This window comes from Dermochelys coriacea, chromosome 5, assembly GCF_009764565.3.
Source record: "Dermochelys coriacea isolate rDerCor1 chromosome 5, rDerCor1.pri.v4, whole genome shotgun sequence".
In the NCBI taxonomy this organism is placed as follows: Eukaryota; Metazoa; Chordata; order Testudines; family Dermochelyidae; genus Dermochelys; species Dermochelys coriacea.
Genome location: NC_050072.1, coordinates 14,927,413 through 14,950,008, shown reverse-complemented (window position 1 = coordinate 14,950,008; position 22,596 = coordinate 14,927,413). Strand labels below are relative to the sequence as shown.

General features: G+C 43.5%; 1 protein-coding gene across 7 annotated transcripts in view; it reads right to left on the bottom strand.

Moving 5' to 3' along the window:
- The window catches only part of CTIF (cap binding complex dependent translation initiation factor), a 351,897-nt gene that overhangs the window by 238,855 nt on the left and 90,446 nt on the right, over positions 1-22,596 (bottom strand). For 5 of the 7 annotated variants that reach the window (XM_038402138.2, XM_038402139.2, XM_038402141.2 and 2 more), the window contains exons 2-3: positions 12,822-13,033; positions 5,643-5,726 (exon numbers count right to left, since the gene is read on the bottom strand). In XM_038402138.2, the coding sequence (XP_038258066.1) occupies positions 5,643-5,726; positions 12,822-13,001 (264 nt within the window). In that variant the 5' untranslated portion in view covers positions 13,002-13,033. The remainder of the gene's footprint in view (positions 1-5,642; positions 5,727-12,821; positions 13,034-22,596) is intronic. The other 2 variants (XM_038402140.2, XM_038402144.2) reach the window with 1 other exon arrangement.

Sequence of the window (22,596 nt, the reverse complement as noted above, 5' to 3'; positions counted from 1 at the left end):
TAACTATCAAAAGATAGGGGTTTCTATAATGCAATATACCATGTTAGCTCTGAATCTCAGGCTTTACAAGCACACCATCAGTACTGTAACACCAGATATTGTGAGACTGATAAGATCACAGTTATAAACATAAAAAGTATTTTAGTGCTTTCTAAAATGTAGTAGTTACGATTTCTCTCCCCCATTACAGTTGGATTCATAGTATTCAGAGTCTATTTTCACAGGGAGAGGGAAATGAAAACTACCACCAATGTAGAAAAAATGCTGAACTCTAAAGCATTTCTAAAATACTTTCCTGTCAACATACAGGAATATATGACATACAGAATATATGATATAAAGATTCTATTGGCACTCATTTGAGATAATCTGCGTAACTCATTGTTACACCACTCATGAAAAAAATAGTATTTTCTATTTCGATTACAATAGCAAGTAGGGTTCCCAACCATGGATCAAGTACCCTTTGTGCTACAGACTACAAAATCAAGTCAGTCCCTCCTTCAAAAGCTGGCGGTCTAAGCTTTATGACAGATGCAACAGGTGGCAGGAGTCTCTACTCCACCTGCAGGAAGGGGGCAATCCTAAATGTATACCAACAAACCCTCATACAAGAACCGTTTCACACACAGTTACCAGTCCTTTCATGTGTGAACATCTCTGTTGGACTTTTTTAAAATACATACATTTTCAGAAGCCTTTCTACTTAATGAATTCCTCTCAAAAATACATCAAAGAGATTCCTATTTGCAACAGTCCTCACCAGGGGAATACAAATAAAGTGTTTTATATAATTTTCCCAGCAGGCCTTTTCTTTACAATTTTTTTTCCAACTGAAAAAGATTAAAATTATTCTATTATCTAATCTTTCCTCATTTACATTGGGAATGTGTCACAAAGATGATATTTTACATACAGTGATATAGTGGTTTTCACCCCAGAGGTTCACAAAGCGCTATACAGACTCTATAAGGAGATCACCACTCAAATACTGTTTAGCAGGGCACAGAAACATGCAGCAAACTAGGTCAGGAAGTGAATGCCGTATTCAACTGAAACTGCAGGGAGAATTTTAGATAAGCAGAATGCAATTATCTGATTGAGCACACCAGGAGTTAACTCGAAAATGTTACTAAGCTCTTTAATGATCATAAGCGGGAAGAACCTTAGGCCAGATTTGCCACTGCCTTACACCCTGAGTTGTCACTTACATCTGTGCAGAAGGCATGCAAGGTGGGTGCAAGATGATACCAGCTCAGAACTCTCCACGCACACCAATGACAATTTTACAATCATTTTGCACAGGGGTTACACAAGACGCACAGCAATGGAGAATCAGGCCTCTTAAAAGCACTGCCAGAAGTATACTGCCCCCCTGGAAGCACTGGGGGTCAGATTTTCAAAAGGTATTTAGGTACCTAAAGATGTTGTTAAATGTCTAATAGAATTTTCAGGGACTCAGGTGCCTAACCTGCTTTTGGCACTTTTGAAAACTCCTCTAGGCCCCTGCATCTTTAGGCACCAAAATACCTTTGAAAATCTGACTCTGAATTCCTACTGACTCAGAGGGAAGAGAGCCACTTATTGCATAAAACACACCTTACACTACCCTCGGTTTTCCTTCAAGGTTTCCTACCAGGTCAGACCCTTCTTGCTCGTGAGGTCTAACAAGATCCCAGCACACAGGATAAAACAGCTTATAAATATACATTTGCATAGACTAAAGCTCGTCTAAATACTTAGTTCAAAATGGGCTTTTTCAACCAAAATAAGGCACTTCTATCAAAATGGAATTTTCAGTAAGAGAGCCCATTTTCAACAAGGTTTTTTGAAAACAAAAAAAACTTGGAAGAAAACTGATTTATTTTTTTCAATTTTTCAACAAACCCCTCCAAAAGTTTCAGAGAAATTTCAATGTTAATATCAACATTTTTTTGTGGGAAATAAACAGTTCCTGGCCAGCTCTAATAGTGATTTGTATTTCACATTTAAAACCAACATTTTAAGAATGAATCTGTTTAAAATTTTGAAAGTTGCATGTAAAAATCAACAACCAACAGCTGTAAGTGGAGCACAATCCTCACCAAGAGCTTTCTAAGGATAACTCAGTAATAAAGAGGTGATTGTTGACAGGGAAGGAAGAACAATAGCGGGCAGATTCTTTTCAGTGCCAGGGAAAATTTGTCACTGATATTTAAAGCAAACTGAATGGGTAGAGGGATCATTATTAGCTCTGTTGCAGGCTGGGAGAGAACCCAAAATAGTGAGAGGCAGATCAAAAAGGACAACTTGGACATATGTGAACGTTATTTGTTTATACAAAACAAGATCGTTGGACAAGATCAAAAAGCTTTACCGCTTCCCAGAAAAATGCCAAACACAAGTCAGATGAACGCTGTTTGTGATGACCGATTTGAAAAAGAAATGCATTCCTTACACTGACCTCCATTCTACCTGCAGCCCTTCATGTCAGCTCATCAGCTGAAACAGACAAGCCGGTGGCTATTAGTCTGCTTGGGAAACCAACCTGAGACACTCTTGAATAAGAAAATAATATCCTGTTAATGTTCTGAGCAAACCAAGTAGGCTTAATGAAATCAGCAAGACCTGAATCAGAATTTCAAGCAGCTGGCTGAGTTACCATTCAGAGCAGATACAAAGGTGGGGGGGGGGAGGGAAATCTCACCAAGGAATCACTGTTGAATATTTCACAGAGTCCAGAAGGCAAGAAATCAAAGCTACCATATATTGAATCTATAGTTATGTTTACCACCTTCAGTTTAATAAGTTTGATTTAATACTTGTCTGTAGCTGAGTCTCTAAATAGCATCTCCTTTCACATTGTAAGCTTGGAGTAGACTGTATTACTCTAGCACCCCCCTGGGGACGGGGTGGACACTGCTTCAGTCTTGGAGTCCAGGGCACAACCCTCCAGCTGTGCTACTCGAGGTCTCTGACCCCTTGCATGGGACAGTTAAAGTAATACAAACAAAAAGACAGTTACTCCTACAGCCCACAAAAAAAGAGAGCCCTAGGCCATCAGGAAGCCAAAGCAAACAAAAGAAAAAAGTACCAGCCCTTTTCAATGGTGAGTGGTCCTATGCAGCTGAGCTCTCTAGCTGTTTCTCCTGTCACCAACCCCTTCTTCTGGGAGCCAGTGAGCTCTGAGTTGCAGTCCTGCTCCTTCAGAGTGCTACCCTGCACTAAGCAGGGATCCTCCCTTTTGGTGGCCCACTCTTTAACTCCTTCCTGACTGGCATGGGGCTATGCATCACAAAGCTCTTTTGGGACAGGGGTTTATCTTCCTTTCTTACATAGGTCTGCATATCTATTTTTCTTAGACTTTTCTAGAACATCCATCGTCGAGATTATCCAAGCACCAGAATTGAATGTAAATGGGAATTTCCATCCTGAGGACAGGTGACAATGAGGGCTGTTGTAGACAATTATAGCACTGTGGAGAGTGAGAAGGCCAGATCGTACAGATCTGTTTGGGAAGAAGCAGCAACAAGACAGGGACACAGAATTGAAATAGCTCTGCATCTCAATGCAGTGCTCAACACACAATTTCATGTGCAGGTTGCTGTTGGAGCAGGGTGTCTCAAGCTTTCTCATAGCATGGACCATAGCTTGTTACTGAGATTTGTCTTGCGGGCACCTCCCATTCATACAGGCCTCCAGCACATACCCCTATACTGACAACTGTGCAAGATCCAAATGGTGATTATTACAAACCTCTGCACATGACAGTTAAAGGGACATGAAAACGTCCACATGAAAGTATCCCTTTAACTGTCCTGAATTCAGTAAAAAGTCTTGACTGAAAAAGGTTTTACTTTGCTCATTTCCTCTCCTTCTACCAACTCTTCTTCCTGCACAGGTTTGCCGACACGTGGTCTGCTGTCATCCTATGCATGTGCTTCTCATGCCCTTCCCCTGAATAGGTTTCCCAGCTGCCTCAGATCTTTCTGTCTAAATAGCAGCACAGAATGGTTCTGTTCCAACTCCTTCCAGCACCTAATGGATAAAGCTTGGTTAGCTCCTCCTTGTTCACAGCTCGAATACCTGTAGAAAGAGCTGAAAAGAGCCACCACCACATCACCAGACAGTAACCAGAGAATCACCCCCCAGTGCCCTGTGGAGCACTGTTTGGGAACTAGTGGCTTAGATGGAATCGGCTGATGCTGGAGAATTCTTTTTTTTAAATTATGAATTCAATCTCAGCTCTTATTTTCTAGACGCTTTGTTCATAGTGTTCTTGCAATTCACGCACCGAGCTCATTTTACACCGTACCACTGTAAAATGCTTCAGTCCCACAACAGCTCCCACATTTCCGAGATGACCTGCTTTTCTGTTTTGGCTGGTGATGAGTGATGCACATGGGGAACTGCCAGCAGGAGATGGGAGTGTTTATTTATCCATACGCCAAAATAGAAAGAATGCTGCTACTTCCAATGCTGCAACATTTTGCTTCAGAAGCCCTGACTAGTGGGACATGCTCTCTCTGGAGCTACTTATTAAACTCTTCTGCTGTCTCAGTCTTGGGCTCTCTCACATAAGTGAGGAAGGAAAGTAATAGGCAAGGAAACCATGTGTGTGCCAGTACGGAACTTTACCTACTGTTCACTGTATACACAGATGTCACCTTGTACTCTGCTTTCACTAGCGCATCTACTTTACAACACATGGCTATGATGGGTTTGTGATCTAACCTCCACAATCAGACTTCACCCACATGGATATTTAACTTAGTCTCTTCTTTCTTCCTAGTAACATGACCCTTACATTGCAGTAAACATATCAGCAGGCACAAACGTTCACATGCTGTACACAAGACTCCCATACCTGAATTTTAGTTCACATATTCAATCCGACTTTGACACTGTGAGTTGCTATCTCACGGGGCTTTTCTTAAAAAACTCTCCACGAATCAACAGCACCCTCCAAGCCTTCTCTGTCCTTTACTGGACAGAAATATATTTCTGTTTAAAATGGTCTGTCTTTGAGTGGGAGCTTTTCCGTTGACAATGGTTTTCGCTAGGAGAGGAAAGGTTGGCTTTTCCTGATAGACTATTTACATGGCGGGTGAAAAGATAAGGTCTCCGGCTGCCTCAGCCGGAGAAGAGGGATGAAACAGAATTTCAGACTGGATAGTGATAAGAAATGAAAACCATGCCTCCTACTCCACCCACACCTACACACTAAACACATAATCTCCCTTTGCTACTGGATGGACTAGATGATTCAATAGTTCTTTGCCATATCTAGTTTCCAGGATTCAGAACTCAAAGTCTAAAGCTTCATTTCAAGCCTGATAATACACCAATCAACAATGACCCAAGTGGTACAGTACAGCTCCTGTACAAGTGCTAAGGGAGATACAATGCTCAAAGGAGCTAGCATCCTGGCCTATCTAAGTCAGTATAGTCCAAAAGCTCTTCTTCCAAGGATCTGGGAACCTCCAAACTCAATTCTCACTATCTGCTTCCGCTGCTATTCCTCCTCCTTAATCGAGGACTCACCGCAGACTCCAGGAATCATCTCTTACTCTAGGAAAGTGAATGCTGACAACACCAAGGCTCAGTGACCTTGAGTTAAAAGAGCAAGAGCTTTGACAGGAAGAGCTAAGCACGTCCCCTACCTGATTGTGTTCGTGAGACGATAAGCCCTTCCCTCTCGATGAGGAACAGCTGTCATCCAGCTGCTCACTACAATCCGCTGTCCACTGCAAAAAGGATAGAAAGGCATTGTGTAAAATAATAGCTAAGTTGGCAAAACTGTCAAATCAAACCCCTGCATTTAGCAAAACACCATCAGACTGTTCTTGGAAGCCAAGGAAACTCTACAATACTGAAGTGTTCATGTCTGGCAAGAGGGACTGTTCACAAAAGATGCTGCTAATCAGAAAATGCACTTTTTTCATGAAAAATCTTTTGCCAAAAATGAAAAAAGAAAAAAGAGGAAAATTTTCCACAAAAATGTTGACTTTTCAGCAAAAAATAAAAAAACAGAATATTTCAGCTGAAAATTGAGATATTTTGATCCAAAAATGCTGCCGTGGTGCCTCATGCTCCCATTCTTCTATATAGGCCAAGTTACTTGACTGGACTACATCTCCCACAATGAACAGTGGTCTCCCCTCATGGTGAGAGATGATTGGTCCCAGGGAATATCTTGCTGTAGTGCATCATAAGAGATGTAGCCCAAGTGGGGAAACCAACCCATAGGGGATAACATGAACATGAGGAAACTGAACTATGACTTCCCATGAAGCACCAGCTCCAAACCGAAGTACTTCAGTACCACTTGTTTTTTCAAAGAAAACCTGGCATTTTCTGCTGAAAGCAGACACGTTTCATGAAAAACACAACTTTCCATCGAAGAACAGTTGGGATGGAAAATTGTCACCCCGCCCCATTACTGAGCTCTCTCCACTGCTCCAACTTGAGGTAAATGCTATTCTAGAGCTATTTACTCTGCTGATGACATCACAGAGGCTGATGCACAAAGCAAGGGGTAAGTGAATTCCACAAAAGTAGAAACAGGAATTAATCTGACCATTTAAGGATCGATGAGGACGAGGCCACAAAACATGAAGAAGGGCCAATATTAGAAACAGCCACTTCAAAAGTGACCTGTATATAAGATCTCGCCCTCCTGGCAGTGGCAACATTAGGTCAACATTTTAGGTGGATTATTATAATTGACCTTAACTATGCCTGTGCTTATTTATTAAGGGCTCTACTGTGGCTGTTCAACATTTCAGTGAAGTCTTGTTACTGTTGTACTGGAAAACCTTCTGCTGGAATTATGCATGTATCCCCTTAGCAATCTTAGGCACAAAAACAACAGCCCTGGAACAAATACCTTTCTGGGACAGCTATTCTGTTATATTAACAGCTGCAAGTGGCATACTGCTGGGGCTCAAGCAATTTTTTTACATTCATAACTGATTCAGCAAGCCCAGAGGTGCCAGGGCTATGAACTGCCAAGCCGAGAGGTGCCGGGGCTATGAACTGCCACGCCCTGGCACAAATTAACCAGAAGTTACATTTATTTTACTCTCATTTTATTCTCTCTTGTTTTCTTCTGACTGGAGCAGCATCCCAAGTGCCCCACTGGCAGAAATGCCATGCCTGTAGGACTTCAAGGGCTAGGGTAAGGAAATGGAGACTATAGCCAATTCATGATACACAGTAGCATTTAACACCTTCTCAAGGTACTTATAGTAAATATCCTCCATCACTGTACTATCTGAGCACTTCAGACATGTCAGTGAATGAATTTATCCTCACAACACCTCTGTTGGGAAGGAAAACATTATTAAACTCATCGAGAATTGAGACACAGAGAGTACAAATGACTTGCCCGAAGATATAGTCTAAGGCTGTCTACACTACAAGTGCTACCGCTGCTGCACTGCAGGTATGCCGCAATAGTGTAGATGCTTGCTACAGTGATGGAAGGGTTTTTTCCATCACTACAGTAAATTCATCCCCTCGAGAGGTAGTAGTTAAGTCAACAGAAGAATCCTCCTCCTCGGGCTCCCAAGTACTCTCAGTCATTCTCGTGAAGCTGCACCATAGCCCCATTCTGCTTCTCTCCTTCCCCGTCTACAGATGCTGCCCATATGACATGGTGGAGGCCTACATATTGCTTGGGTGGTCTAATGAGCCATGAAGAGTTTTGTGAATAAGAAGTGCTATGGACAAATGCCTCCTTTACATTGAAACCTGTGGAGATCTGAGCTCACTATCCTGTCCATTATTAAAAACTCCAGTCCCCATTCAGAACCACGGCTGGTGCTTATTGGATATTGTTTCATAAGTGAAACAGCGACAGGACACAGGGAGGGAATTCAAGCTCCTATTCTCCCCTATCTCCTTTCGCTGCTGGCTACAACACAGAATCAATTCACAATCGTATCCTTCATAGTGGTCCTTGAGCACATCTGGCTCGAGGTGGGGCCTTCTCAGTTCACAGACCACCTCCTCTCTATGGAACTGTCTCCCTGGGCATATTTGCCCAAGTCCCTCTATAGCAATCGTCAAGGCCTTTCTCATCAGGTCAGTTCACTTTGGGTTATTTTGGTATGTCAGCCCTCATTCTCCCAATTTTTTCCTGTTGACAGAACAGCTGCTTCCTTCTGAGCCACTGGGCCTACTTCAACTATCACTGGCTTGGTTTCTGCACATATCTTCACCCAGGATATATCGTGATAGGCACCATGTAAAAGCAGAACAAAATGCAGAATCTAACCAACCCTATGTTCCTCTCTGAAACTATAGTTAAAAGTGACCAACTCCCAGCCCAACCCAACTCAACTCGCTGGGGCAGATTGGGGTGTAAGGAAGTCTCTAGAGCAGCTCTGCCATCCCTGCTCCCTGCATTACATTCTGAGCAGGGAAATGCTAATGCACCTTCCAGTGCATGGTCCCTTGCTGTTATTCACTCATGATCCAACATCAGTCACAAAGGAAACAAGTCTCTCTGGGCTGTCACCACGGCAGGGCTCTTTACAAGGCACTTCCACGCAGAGAGAGAGAGAGTTGTCTTTTTATTGGTGTTTGAAAGCCATTTGACTTCCAAGATCACATCGCTGCAAAAGCAGCCCCTCCTATAAAATGCAACAGCACAATCATTGCTTTCACTGTCTCTGCACTACCTACACAGACTATTCTGTGTGTCAAGTTGGCAAACTGAACTACAACGCCCAATATGTTACTAAATCGCTTCCTGAACCTCCACCAGGATGGGAAGCCTGCACATCCTTTGAAGAAGTGGAAAACTGGAAAAAGACCAGATTTTAAGGCCAGAAAGGAGCATTTGTGATCATCTAGTCTGATTTCCTGCACATCACAGGCCACAGAACCTCACCCACCCCACTCCTGTAATAGACCCAAAACATCTGGCTGAGTTACTCACGTCCTCAAATCATGATTATAAGTCTTCAAGTTACAGAAAATCTACCATTTACACTAGTTTCAACCCGCAAGTGATTTGTGCCCATAGATGAAAACCCACCCGGGTCTCTGCCAACCTGACCTGAGGGAAAATTCCTTCCTAATCCCAAATATGGTGAGCAGTTAGATCAGGGATGGGCAAACTTTTTGGCCCGAGGGCCACATCGGGATTGCAAAACTATATGGAGGGCCAGGTAGAGAAGGCTGTGCCTCCCCAAACAGCCAGGCCCCTGCCCCCTATCTGCCCCCCCCCCACTTCCCACCCCCTGACTGCCCCCCTCAGAATCCCCAACCCATCCAACCTCCCTTGCTCCTTGTCCACTGACCACCCACTCCCGGGACCCCCTGCCCCTAACTGCCCCCTCCGGGACCCCATGCCCTATCCAACCCACCCTGCTCCTTGTCCCCTGACTGCCCCGACCCCATCCATACCTCCACCCCCGACAGGCCCTGTGGGACTCCCACACCTATCCAACTACTCCCTGCTCCTTGTCCCCTGACTGCCCCCGCCCCTGAATCCCCGAACCATCCAACCCCCCCTGCTCCCTGTCCCCTTACCATACCGGAGCCAACCACACCACCATGCTGCCCAGCAGGAGCGGTGAGCCAGTGCGCTGGCAGCGCAGTGAGCTGAGGCTGCAGGGAGGGGAACAGCAGGGGAGGGGCCGGTGGCTAGCCTCCCCAGCCAGGAGCTCAGGGGCCGGGTAGGATGGTCCTGCGGGCCAGATGTGGCCCGTGGGCCGTAGTGTGCCCACCTCTGAGTTAGATCATGAGCATGCTGGCAAGACCCACCAGCCAGAACCTGAGAAAGAATTCTCTGTAGTAACTCAGAGCCTTCCCCATCTAGTGCCCCATCTCTAGGCAATGGAGATATTCACTACTAGCAGTTGCAGATGGGCCACATGCCATTGTAGGCAGTCTCATCATACCATCCCCTCCATAAACTTATCAAGCTCAGTCTTGAAGCCAGTTAGGTTTTTTTGCACCCACTGCTCTCCTTGGAAGGCTGTTCCAGAACTTTACTCCTCCAGTGGTTAGAAACCTACATCTAATTTCAAGCCTAAACTTGTTGATGGTCAGTTTATATCCATTTGTTCTCATGTCAACATTGGAACTTAACTTAAATAACTCCTCTCCCTCCCTGGTTTTTATCCTGATGTGTTTATACAGAGCAATCATACCTCCACTCAGCCTTCGTTTGGTTAGGCTAAACATGCCAAGTTCCTTTAGTCTCTTCTCATAAGGTAGGTTTTCCATTCCTCTGATCATCCTAGTAGCCCTTCTCTGCACCTGTTCCAATTTGAATTCATCTTTCTTAAACATGGGAGACCAAAACTGCACACAGTATTCCAGATGATGCCTTGTATAATGGTAATAACACATCCTCTCTCTGCTGGAAATACTTCGCCTGATGCATCCCAGGAGTGCATTAGCCTTTTTCAGGGCTGCATCATATTGGCAGCTCAGAGACATGCTGTGATCGGCCAGTACACCCAGGTCTTTCTCCTCTTCTGTCACTTCAATTGATATGCTCTCAGTTCATAGCAAAAATTCTGATTATTTGTCCCTAAATGCATAACTTTGCACTATTAAATTTCATCCCATTTCTATTATTCCAGTTTTCAAGGTCCTCCAGATCTTCTTGTAGGATATTCCAGTCCTTCTCCATATTGGTAATGCTTCCCAACTCTGCATCATCTGCAAATTTTATTAGCACACTCCCACTTTTCATGCCAAGGTCATGAATGAAAATGCTAAATAAGATTGGTCCCCTGGTGATTCAGAGCTTCTAGTGATCTCACTGTGAGAGGCATGGACACACAACCAAAACAAAACCCTTTCATCAGACCCTGTCTGATGCCTACTGCACTTTGGGTTTCGGTGTGAGTAGCCACCATTGCCTCAGGCACAGCAGAAAAGCTAAATACAAGCTACAGAAATAAAAGCCAACCATGGAAGCAAACAAATGTACAGAGAGTGGAACCACAAGACCAAGTCTTTCTATGATGACTGGAAGGCTCACAGAAATCAGAGCAGTTAAAGGTTGGAATGGGTCTTCTATTCCATCCTTCTGCCAGGGTGGGATTCCTCCTGACAGTACACTCTCCCATACATCTAAAAGGATTATTTTTAAATAAATCATGTTTGGCACACAGACTGTCTTTTGACTGAGACACAGAGTGATTTGCCCAAGGCCATATTGGTAGGCTTTGACACAGCAGGGACTTGAACTCAGGTCTAGTCTAGCACCCTAACCACTGGACCAGCCTTCCTCTCAAACGTATCTCTGCCATTTTACATGTTCGGAACGCACCTAGCACAAGGTAGCACTATAATACAAACGAACAATTTCGCTCAGGAGACAGCTCTCGTTTTTTATGATGTTCAGCCCAAATTATCCATTTTAAAAGTTACATCCCTAGTATGTAACTTTCTAGTTTTATTTCTAGTTGTACCCCTTCCACTGACAACCCCAAACCACTCCTCCCTTAGACGATCCCTCTCTGTCCTGAGCCTTTGCACCCTTCCCAACCAGAAATATATTAGGTGTCTTAGCAAAAAATGGCAATTTTGCAATAAGCCCGCAGGTCACTGAATGAGCAGCAGCCAAACGCATCCATTTATGGAGGTTTCTGGGGCACAAGCTGCATCGGATAATGAATCAGTGTGCTCCCAAATATCAGTGGGAGCTACCTTTAGAATCAATGCAGCACAGGTCTTTAGGTTCTAACAAGCACGTTTCAATTGCTCAACACATCACCACACTTCAGAGGTGCTGACTCCGGGGGGTGCTCCCGGGCTGGAGCATCCACGGGAAAAAAAAAAAAGTGGGTGCTGAGCAACCACCAGCAACCCCCCCGATCAGCTCTGACCCCATACCCCCAGCTCCTCCCACCTGCTGTGATCAGCTGTTCAGCGGTGTGCAGGAAGCACTGGGGGGGGGGGGGAAGGGGAGGAGCGAGGGCAGGGCATGCTCCGGGAAGGGGGCAGAACAGGATGGGAAAGAAAGATGTGGGGCAGGGGTGGAGCGGGGGCAGGAAGAGGAAGGGTGGAGGTTGGGCTTTGGGGGAAGGGGTGGAGTGGGGACAGGGTCTGGGGCGGAGCAGGGGCCGAGCACCCCCCGGCACAATAGAAAGTCAGCTCCTCTGCCAAGCTTAATATCCCGCAGCTAGGGTTACTGCAACACATCCCATTCAGATGGGTCAAGACAAAACAGTCCATACCGGGCGTGGGTTGCTGTGTTTTTGCTGGTGGTGCAATGAGTAGGGGCAGGAAAGAAATTGCACAGTTCCTTGCAAAAGTATTGCTCTCTTGGCCCCCTCTGCAATCTAACAAAGCACACACTTGCAGTACAGAGCAGTCACTCCTTCCTAACAACTCCATCAGAGCAGCAGATTGCTGATCAGAGCTACACAAGCCAGCTCTCCACTCTACCTTCCATGCGCATAGATTTTCTTCTTCCTCCCACCAAGAGGAGCAGCAATTCCCAGCCCCAGTTCATCAGAGCAGAAACTCCAGCCCTTTGTGCCCTGAGAGCCGATATTTATGAGAAGACAGAATTTCTCTTCAAATTGAAACTCAGAGGTGTTTCTACAGAAGCTAAAACATTAAGGCTATTTTGGGAACATCTGCTGAAGAATGTAATTGACAAAAGATCTTTACAAGCCATCTCAAGGAGCAAGAACCTGCCAGTGCACTATCCCCCACACCTTTCACTGCCAAGATCTGTAGATGCCCGTTTAGCTAACTGCACATAATATGTATCCAAACCCGACAGCCCATCTCCTAGAGAGCAGGACACCATTTCATGATGACTTCGCATCTTGGTTTAATTCCTCATGTCCAGTTGCACTAACCTGCGAGATGTTGGACTGCGTTTTCTCACTCTCCCCGTCCCCTTCCGTTTTGTCGGTCAGCAGACCTTGGACTTGGTACTCAAGGACGTAGCTGTCAATGAACCTCTCCAGCTCTTCGATTTCCTGAGATCGGCTACTCCCTGCCTCAGAGGAGGCAGAGGCCACAGAGGAGCTTTCCATCACTCCAGGGAAGGAACTGAGAATGGAGGGGCCTGGGAAAAGAGAGAACATACAAATTAATTCCTTGTCCTGTGCCTGAAGCCACAAGTCTGACAAGCAATAAAATACTTTACATACACACTCACAAACACAGGTAACACACACACACACACACATACACACACACACACACACACACTGCATTCTCCCTTAGGTAACAGTCACAAGCATGTGCCTTCATATTTCAAAACACCTATTAAAGTACAAAAAGAAGTCCAGTTACAGAAGCAATGTACCAAAGCCCCAATATACTGGTTAGTGAATACAGTGCCTTCGGTTGAATGCTCCTGTGTTTACAAAAAGAAAAGGAGTACTTGTGGCACCTTAGAGACTAACAAATTTATTAGAGCATAAGCTTTCAGAGCTACAGCTCACTTCATTGGATGCTATAGTTCACAAAAGCTTATGCTCAAATAAATTTGTTAGTCTCTAAGATGCCACAAGTACTCCTTTTCTTTTTGCGAATACAGACTAACACGGCTGCTACTCTGAAACCTGTGTTTATAGTTACACTAACTTTCAACAGCAGGGCTAAAAGAGAACGTAAGCCTTAATACTACTCAGATCTTTCCTTCACAAGAACTCGAGTGGCAGACACACATGTTCTAAAGCAGAAGATCCAGAATTCTATTCTCCATAACCAAGCAGTGAAAGATACACTGGCCTGAAACTGCTCTTTGCAGCACTGAACCAGTACCAAACAAGGACTGCTAGAAAGGCGAAGCAGTGACAGTTATAAATTTCAATACAGAACAAAGAAAGTGAAGGAAAAAGGCTAGAAATGCTTTTTTTTTTCTTCCCTACCGGAAAGCTGAAAACATAGTCACCCCCTTGTGCCTGTCTGGCTCAATCTAGTCCATAATGTATTACACAGATCCAAGGAAAGAAATGCTGACAAAGGTTTAAGTTTAAACTTGTCATTACAGCACCTTCTCCTGTAAGGGTCTACGTAAGTACAGCTGAAGTGATGAAGAGCACATTCATTACTATTCTAGCTGTACTGCTGACAAATGGACAACATGGCACCAGGTCACAGCTGGGAGCGACACACAGGAATGTGAGGAGTCCAGGGGGAGCACACATAATTAAAGGAATCTATAGTACAGTGGTACAAAGCACAATGCTACCTCAGCGTCTGTGACGGCAAACGGAACAGCCAGGAGGTGGTCAAAGGTGTGGTGAGTGCAACGGAACAGAAAGGTCAACCTGGGTTCTATTTTGCATGTTGTTGGTAGCTAAAAATTTAATATTAGGAGGGGAAAAAAACCCCAATTTCTTCATGAGCTCAGTTGCTGGAAACCACAGAGGAAAGCAGTGGGTGGGTGGTTTGGATCTCATTAGTCTCAGTCTGAACTTACACACCAGAGCGGCACTAGGAGGTAAACAATTTATTGCTGTCTCCAGAGTAGGAAACACACGATCCTCTTTACACATAAAACCTTGTTCATTGGTGGTGATAGTTTTGTTCCTAGCCTGTGCTGGAATGGCACTGAACGGTGAAGTTAATGGAAGTTTAGGACACTTAGCTCTGCTCACAAATCAAGCCTTCAAGTTATACACGTTGGGGCATACCATATATTTATCCCTTTGTACAGTGCATTTTCAGTCGCAGCCTGACTTGAAAGTCCCATGAGGAAACCATGGATTTAATTTGAGGTTGGTGCTACTTATTCATAAAATCATTCCTGAGTTTGCTGATTTCTAGACAGCAGATAAATCTGCTCTGAAGGAGCTGTTTATTTCATAGGCTCTCATTTCCACACAGGGAAATAAATGCCCAGCGTCCTTGCCTTTAAGTCCATCTTTGTGATAGAAACAAGATTTGCCATATAGGATAGAAATGCAGAGCTGGAACGGACCTCAAGAGGTCCTTTAGTCTCCCCCTCCCCCCATGCTGAGGAACACTAGACCATCCTTGACAAGCATTTGTCTAAACTGTTCTTAAAATCATCCGGTGATGGGGATTCCACAACCTCCCTAGGGAATATGTTCCAGTGTTTAATTACTCTTATAATTAGAAAGTTTATATAACCTAATATATAACCTAAATCTCCCACGCTGCAAACTAAGCTAATTACTTCTTGTCCTATCCTCAGTGGACATGGAGAACAGTTGATCACCAACCTCTTTTTGGCAACCTTTTACATATTTGAAGACTATCATGTCCCCCTCTCAGCTGTCATTTCTCTAGATTAAACATGCCAAATTCTTTCAATCTTTCCTCAGAGGTCAGGCTTTCTAAACTTTTTATGATTTTTGTTGCTCTCCTCTAGACTCTCTTCAACTTGTCCACGTCTTTTTTAAAGTGTGGTATCCAAAACAGTTTTCCAGTACTCCAGCAGAGGCCTCACCAGTGCCGAATAGAGCAGGCCAATTACCTTCCATGTCTTACATGCAACACTTCTGTTACTACACGCACAGAAGTAGATTAGCTTTTTTCACAACTGCATCACATTGTTATATCACTCATACGTAATTTGTGGTTCACTGTAACCCTGAGATCCTTTTCAGCAATACTATCATCTAGCTAGTCAATCCTCATTTTGAAATTGTGCCTTTGATTTTTTTCCCTAAGTGTAGTACTTTGCATGTCTGTATTGAATTTCATCTTGTTGATTTCAGACAAATTTTCCAATTTATGAAGATCATTTTGAATTATAATCCTGTCCTCCAAAGTGCTTGCAACATTTCATAGTTTGGTGTCATATGCAAATGTTATAAGCATACTCTCTACTCCATCATCCAAATCATTAATTTAAATATTGAATAGTGCCAGACTCAGGAAAGACCCCTGCAGAACCTCACTAGATATGTCCTCCCACTTTGACAGCAAACCATTGATAACTATTCTCTGAGAATGGTCTTTCAAGCAGTTGTGCACCAACTTTATAATGAATTTATCTAGATCATATTTCCCTAGTTTGCTTATGAGAATGTCATGTGGAACTGTGTCAAAAGCCTTACTACAAATCAAGATACATCACATCTACTGTTTCATCCTATTCACTAGACTGGTAACCCTGTCAATGAAAGAAATTGAGTTGGTTTGGCAAAATTTGTTCTTGACAAATCCATGCTGGCTATTCCTTATAACTCTATTATCCTCTAGGTGCTTACAAACTGATTATTCAATAATTTATTCCAGTATCTTTCCAGGTATAGAAGTTAGACAGACTGGTCTATTATTCCCCGGGTCCTCTTCATTCCCCTTTATAAAGAAAGGTATTATGTTTGCCCTTCTCCAGTCTTCTGGACCTTTACCCATCCTCCATGAGTTCTCAAAGATAATTGCTAAGGGTGCCAAGATTCCTTCAGCAGTTTCAATACAAACCTGAGGATGAATTCCATCAGGCCCTCCTGACTTGAATACATCAAACTTACCTAAATATTGTTTAACCTGTTTTTTCCCTATTTTAGGTTGTGTTCCTTCCACCTTGTTATTAATATTAATTGTATTGAGTATCTGGACACCGTTAACCTTTTTAGTGAAGTCTGAAGCAAAATAGTTATGAAACACCTCAGCCTTCTTGATGTCATCAGTTATTAGCTCTCCTTCTCTGTTAAGTAGAGGACCTACACTTTTCTCCATCTTTCTCCTGCTCTTAATGTATTTAAAGAACCTCTTCTTATTGCCTTTTATGGCCCCTGATAGATGTTACTCATTTTGCGACTCAGCCTTTCTGATTTTGTCCCTACATGTTTGTGCCATTCTTTTGTACTCCTCCCTAGCAATTTGGCCATTTTTCCACTTTTTGTAGGTTTTTAAAATTTATTTTCAAGGTCATTAAAGAGCTCCTGATGGAGCCATATTAGCCTCTTCCTATCCTTCGTATCCTTCCTTGCAGTTGTGCCTTTAATATTGTCTCTTTCAGAAACTGCCAGCTCTCCTGAGCTCCTTTTACCACTTAGATTTTCTTCCCACAGGACCTTACCGACCAGTTCTCTGGGTTTGTTGAAGTCTGCTTTTTTGAAGTCCATTGTCCTTATTCTTCTGCTCTCACTCCTTCTTTTCCTTAGAATCATGAAATCTACCATTTCATGATCACTTTCAGCCAAACTGCCTTCCACCTTCAGATTTGTTACTAATTTCACCCCATTGGTCAGAATCAAGTCTAAAATGGCTGTCCCCCTCCTTATTTCCTCCCACTTTCTGGAATAAAAAGCTGTCCCCAATATACTTCAAGAACTCATTGGACATTTTGTGTTTTGCTGTATTATTTTTCCAACAGATGTCTGGGTAGTTAGAGTCCCCCATTATTACCAGGTCTTGTGTTTTGGATATTTCTGTTATTCTAGAAATGTCTCATCCACCTCCTCTTCCTAATTTGTTGATCTACCATAGACCCGTACCATGGTATCACCCCTCTTTTTTTTACCCCTTTTCTGTTTACCCAGAGACTCTCAACTGATCTGCCTCCCACCTCCTTCTGGACCCTCAGAACAAGTATATGTGTTCTTGATGTATAATGCAACACCTCTACCCTTTTTACCCTCCCTGTTCTTCCTCAACAAGCTATACCCCTCTATAACAATATTCCAGTCATCAGACTTATCCCACCAAGACTCTGTGATTCCAATTAAGTCATAATTTAGCTTATGTATGAAAACTTCCAGTTCTTCCTGTTTATTCCACATAAGAATATAAGAACGGCCATACTGGGTCAGACCAATGGTCCATTTAGCCCACTATCCTGTCTTCCGACAGTGGCCAATGCCAGGTGCGTCAAAGGAAATGAACAGAACAGATAACCATCAAGTGATTCATCCCCCATCACCTATTCCCAGCTTCTGGTAAACAGAGGCTAGGGATGCTTCAAACCATGGGTTTGCATCCCTGCCCATCCTGGCCTATCCTCCATGAACTTATCCAGTTCTTTTTTGAACACTGTTATAGTCTGGCCCTTCACAACATCTTCTGGCTCAGAGTTCCACAGGTTGACTGTGAGTTGTGTGAAGAAATACTTCCTTTGGTTTGTTGTAAACCAGCTGCCTATTAATTTCATTTGGTGACCCCTAGTGCTTCTGTTATGATGAGTAAATAACACTTCCTTATTTACGTCTCTTCACACCCGTCATGACTTTATAGACCCCTTTAGTCATCTCTTTTCCAAGCTGGAAAGTCCCAGTCTTATTAATCTCTCCTCATATGGAAGCTGTTCCATACCCCTAATCATTTTTGTTGTCCTTTTCATTACCTTTTCCAATTCCAATGTATCTTTTTGGAGATAGGGTGACCAGATCTGCATGAAGTATTCAACATGTGGGTGTACTATGGATTTATATAGAAGCAATATGATAGTTTCTGTCTTATTATCTAGCCCATGGAACACACTGCCACAAGATATCATGGATATTAGGATTCTAAAAAGGAGTATAAGTTTATATGGGTAATGAGAACATCCACAGTTATATTATTAACAAGCTAAGAAAAGAAGAAATATAAACGCTCATGCTTGGCCACTGTCATTAGTGGTATACTGGGCTAGAAGAACCATTGGTCTGACTCAGTATGGCTGGTCTTATGTTCTTACGTCACACACTAGCCGACTGGGGATAGTAATGGGCAGGTCATTCCACACTTGTCCATTGTGGGGACTCAAGCACCTGCCCTCAGAAGCATATGACACTGTCCACTACAGGAGAAAGTCTGCTGTATGGGATGAAGCATTGAACTGATCCAATATGCCAATTCCTTATCAAGTCATTACCCTGGAATAGGTCTAATGTTTTCTCAATCAAAGAAACAACAATACCAGTAAAGGTCAGTGATCAGTGACTGTAAGCTTCTGCCTTTACACGGACCATTACTTAAGTGATCGGTAGAGCCCTGCGCAGATACAAAATTTGTATCCTCATCCGATCTGCAAAAATGATCCGCCGATATAAAACAGATATCCGCCAATATGAAGCGGATATCTGCAGATTTTCAGGGCTCTAGTGATTAGTGTAGATCCCCGACCCTGGATGCCTGGGATCTTTCCCCTATTTCTGCCACCACTACTACTACTACTACGACATGACTTGAGAAAGCCACTTAGGTATACAAGTTTGAAAATGTTCATCTAAAGCTAAGCACCTAAATAAACAACCTGAGTTTCAGAGCTGCTAAGCACTTTCACCTTCCATCCATGTCAATGAGAGCTACAGATGCTCAACACCTCTGAAAAGGAGACCACCTATTTAGGTGCCTAATTTAAGCAAACAAATTTGAAAATGTTGGCCTAACTGACTTGGACAAAGTCAAACAGCAAGTCAGAAGCAAGAGATGGGAATAGAACCAAGCAGTAAGAAAGGAGGTTGGCTGCATTTCCATATTATACAGTGGCGGGAAATGTACAAATAAAATCCACAGTACAGGGTTAACTGCACTACTCTGTCTTGCCCCACCTCACGGTACTCCAGCAAATTCTGAGTGAGAATGCAAATCACAAACTAATGATAGCGTCTTAATTTTCAACTGCAAAGCACAGCAGCATTCACATGTGACAAAAGAATGGAAGCCTCTTTGGACCACTCACATTGACAATGATCTAATTCAGTGGTGAGCAACTTGCGGCCCGTCAGGGTAATCCGCTAGCGGGCCGCGAGACGGTTTGTTTACATTGACCGTCCGCAGGCACGGCCGCCCACAGCTCCCATTGGCCAGGAACGGCAAACCGCGGCCACTGGGAGATGCAGGCGGTCATGCCTGCGGACTGCCAATGTAAACAGACTATCTCGAAGCCCGCCAGTGGATTACCCTGACGGGTCGTGTGCGGCCCACAGGCCCCAGGTTGCCCATCACTGATCTAATTGCTAACAATCATTCACACCTTACAGAAAAAGGGTCTGAATGCTTATGTCTTTGATTTCATAGGGCCTGATTCAAAATCCACTAAGTCTTTCCACTGACTTCAGTGGCTTTGGTCAGGCTCTTAAGGTACAACTTGTATTCTTTCCTGTTGCCTATAAATGAGAAGAAACAGGAGTTCTCACCTCTCTGTAGGATATATATGCAGGATTCTATCCGCCACATTTGTCACACCGCTAATATATTGTCTGTGTCCAACAAATTATGAAATTATGAAGCAGATTTTAAGCCACTATGACAGAAAAATAAAGAAGAAAAAAAATCCCTGTTCTCAACCTATCTAACTTCTGCCTTCTGTCATTTCTGCCCAGTTTTGGCATCCTTCTGAATCAGCTCAGAATGAACAGTTCTGGCTAAAGGACTTCATATGCTTACTGAACTGTTCCCAAATGTGCCCAGATTGTCAGAAAGGCTCATTATGTAGATCAGCATCACACATTAGCTCCATGAATAGGATTCCAAGTCTTATTAAAAACAAAAAGAGCCTCAGAGGGAATGACACAGATAACAGGAGCTCAGCCCAGAGAGATATCGTTTCTCACCAGTGACGCCTCTAGCTAATTCATGCTAATTATTAAATGGAAACTACGAATGTGCTCTCAAAAGAATCCTTAGCTGTGAGGATGGCGGCTATGATATATGGCTTCAATGATGTGAGAGTGAGGAGATAAATAAGTGAGGGAATCAAGAATGGGGGAAGATCGTACCGGCATACAACTGAGACAGAACTCAAGTGAGCAGAGTTGGAGGCATTTCCCACCCTTTTTCATCAATTGCACATGGGATTCCGCCCCCCCGGAAATCTGGCAAGACATTGATGTATATCAAGGTGTGTCTTCCTGTGTCTTCCTATCCAACAGAAAGGCCCTTTTAGCCTCCACATCTGTATTTTTTATCTAGGTGCACAAAGTATATATATTACATACACAGTTCCAGTTTGTCTGAATCAGCCTTTAGTTCTAGAGGGTCGCAGGACGCAGCTTGGAAGAGCTGAATTATACAAAGTGGCACCTTAGAGACGAACAAATTTATTTGAGCATAAGCTTTCATGAGCTACAGCTCACTTCATCGGATGCAACCCGATGAATCCGATGAAGTGAGCTGTAGCTCACAAAAGCTTATGCTCAAATAAATTTGTTAGTCTCTAAGGTGCCACAAGTACTCCTTTTCTTTTTGCGAATACAGACTAACACGGCTGCTACTCTGAAACCTGTCACTATACAAAGTGATTTTTTTCTGGTAAAGGAATTCCCGATTTCTTCTGCTAGCACCCAGTTTTCTCTCTCTACCTATAAGTGCAGCAGTTCACTAGTGCCACACTAGCCTGATAGTTATGGCAGAGGGCAGCAGAGCACTAGTGTAGACACTTCATGTTTTCCTATATTTTTCTCAAGCCTCTGTGTTTACTGCTCCCCGTCTCCTCCCACTTCCAGCTTCACGCCTTCTTCTATGCTGCATCCTTCACTGGACAGGTCTCCCAATTATTATTTAACAAGTGCCTCCCTCTCCTATTTCAAGTCACCTTCACAATCCTCATCTGTACCAGGCCTGTCTGCCAACTAGTCTTGATTTGTTCACCACACTACATATTTGGGCCTTCAGAACATGAGCTCTTCTGGGCAGGGACCTTTTGGTTTGCATAATTATTTATTTTTGCTTTGCACATCTTGTATCTGTTTTCAAGTGCACATACACTTACATTGCTGATGAACAACAGTCGCGCACAATGACAAATCTGTGGGGTCCCCGACCTGGTGCTGTAAAAGTTTCACAGGCCCCTGACCCAGCATTCATTCCATGCTTAACAGCTTGCGGATCTGATGAAAATCCCTGGGACATCTGCTTCCTGGCATAAGAATTCCAATAAGACTGGGATATCAGAATTCACTCCATTGAACTAGTCTCAGGCAGGCCACCCCTAAAGAAAAGGGATTGAGATCCAGGGATTCAATCGGCAGCACCTTTCCCTTAACAATCCCTTTGGTAGCAGATAAAATTAAAGACAGGCAGGCTCTGTCATCACAGCATGAAGTCAGTAATGGCTAAATCAATTCAACTATATCGGGAAAGGCTTTCCTCCCAGTATTGATGCCTGGCTTCTCTCTCCCCTCTCATAAATTAAGTACCACAAATGCACTGCCACAGGCAAAAGTTAACCCACCATATACTTGCTATATTGGCTGCATCTACCAGCTACAGAATTATGTATAACACTAAGGTTTGGGGCTAGTCTACACTAGAAGCGCGACAGCAGCGCAGCTGTGCCACTGTAGCACATCTGGCAGGGTTATCACCTGGCCAGTATGTGACTGGTCTGGCTGGTTTTTTTTAAGGATTTGCCAGTTGCCAGAAAAATAATTTAATCTGCCAGGGTTTTTTTTTTAACATGGTTTTAAAGATTTGCATTATCATCACAATTCACTGGGCTATCTAATATTAAAAGTTTCTGCATCCAGCTAAAGATGATGCAGTCTTCCCAATTCTGCAGTTTCAGTGACAACAGATCAAAACTGTTGAAAATACAGCAGCTGTCTGCCCACCAACATGCAAGGGCACCAAGTCACATGAGAGTGAGAAGACACGCAATGTTACCAATCTTATCATTATGTGTTCTCTCTCTAGATACTGCAAGTGGCTGTTGGGAGGGGTTATGGAGTTGTCTTGTGTTTGGGGTTGCAACAGGCTTGCCTTGTGGGGAAGTGGTGC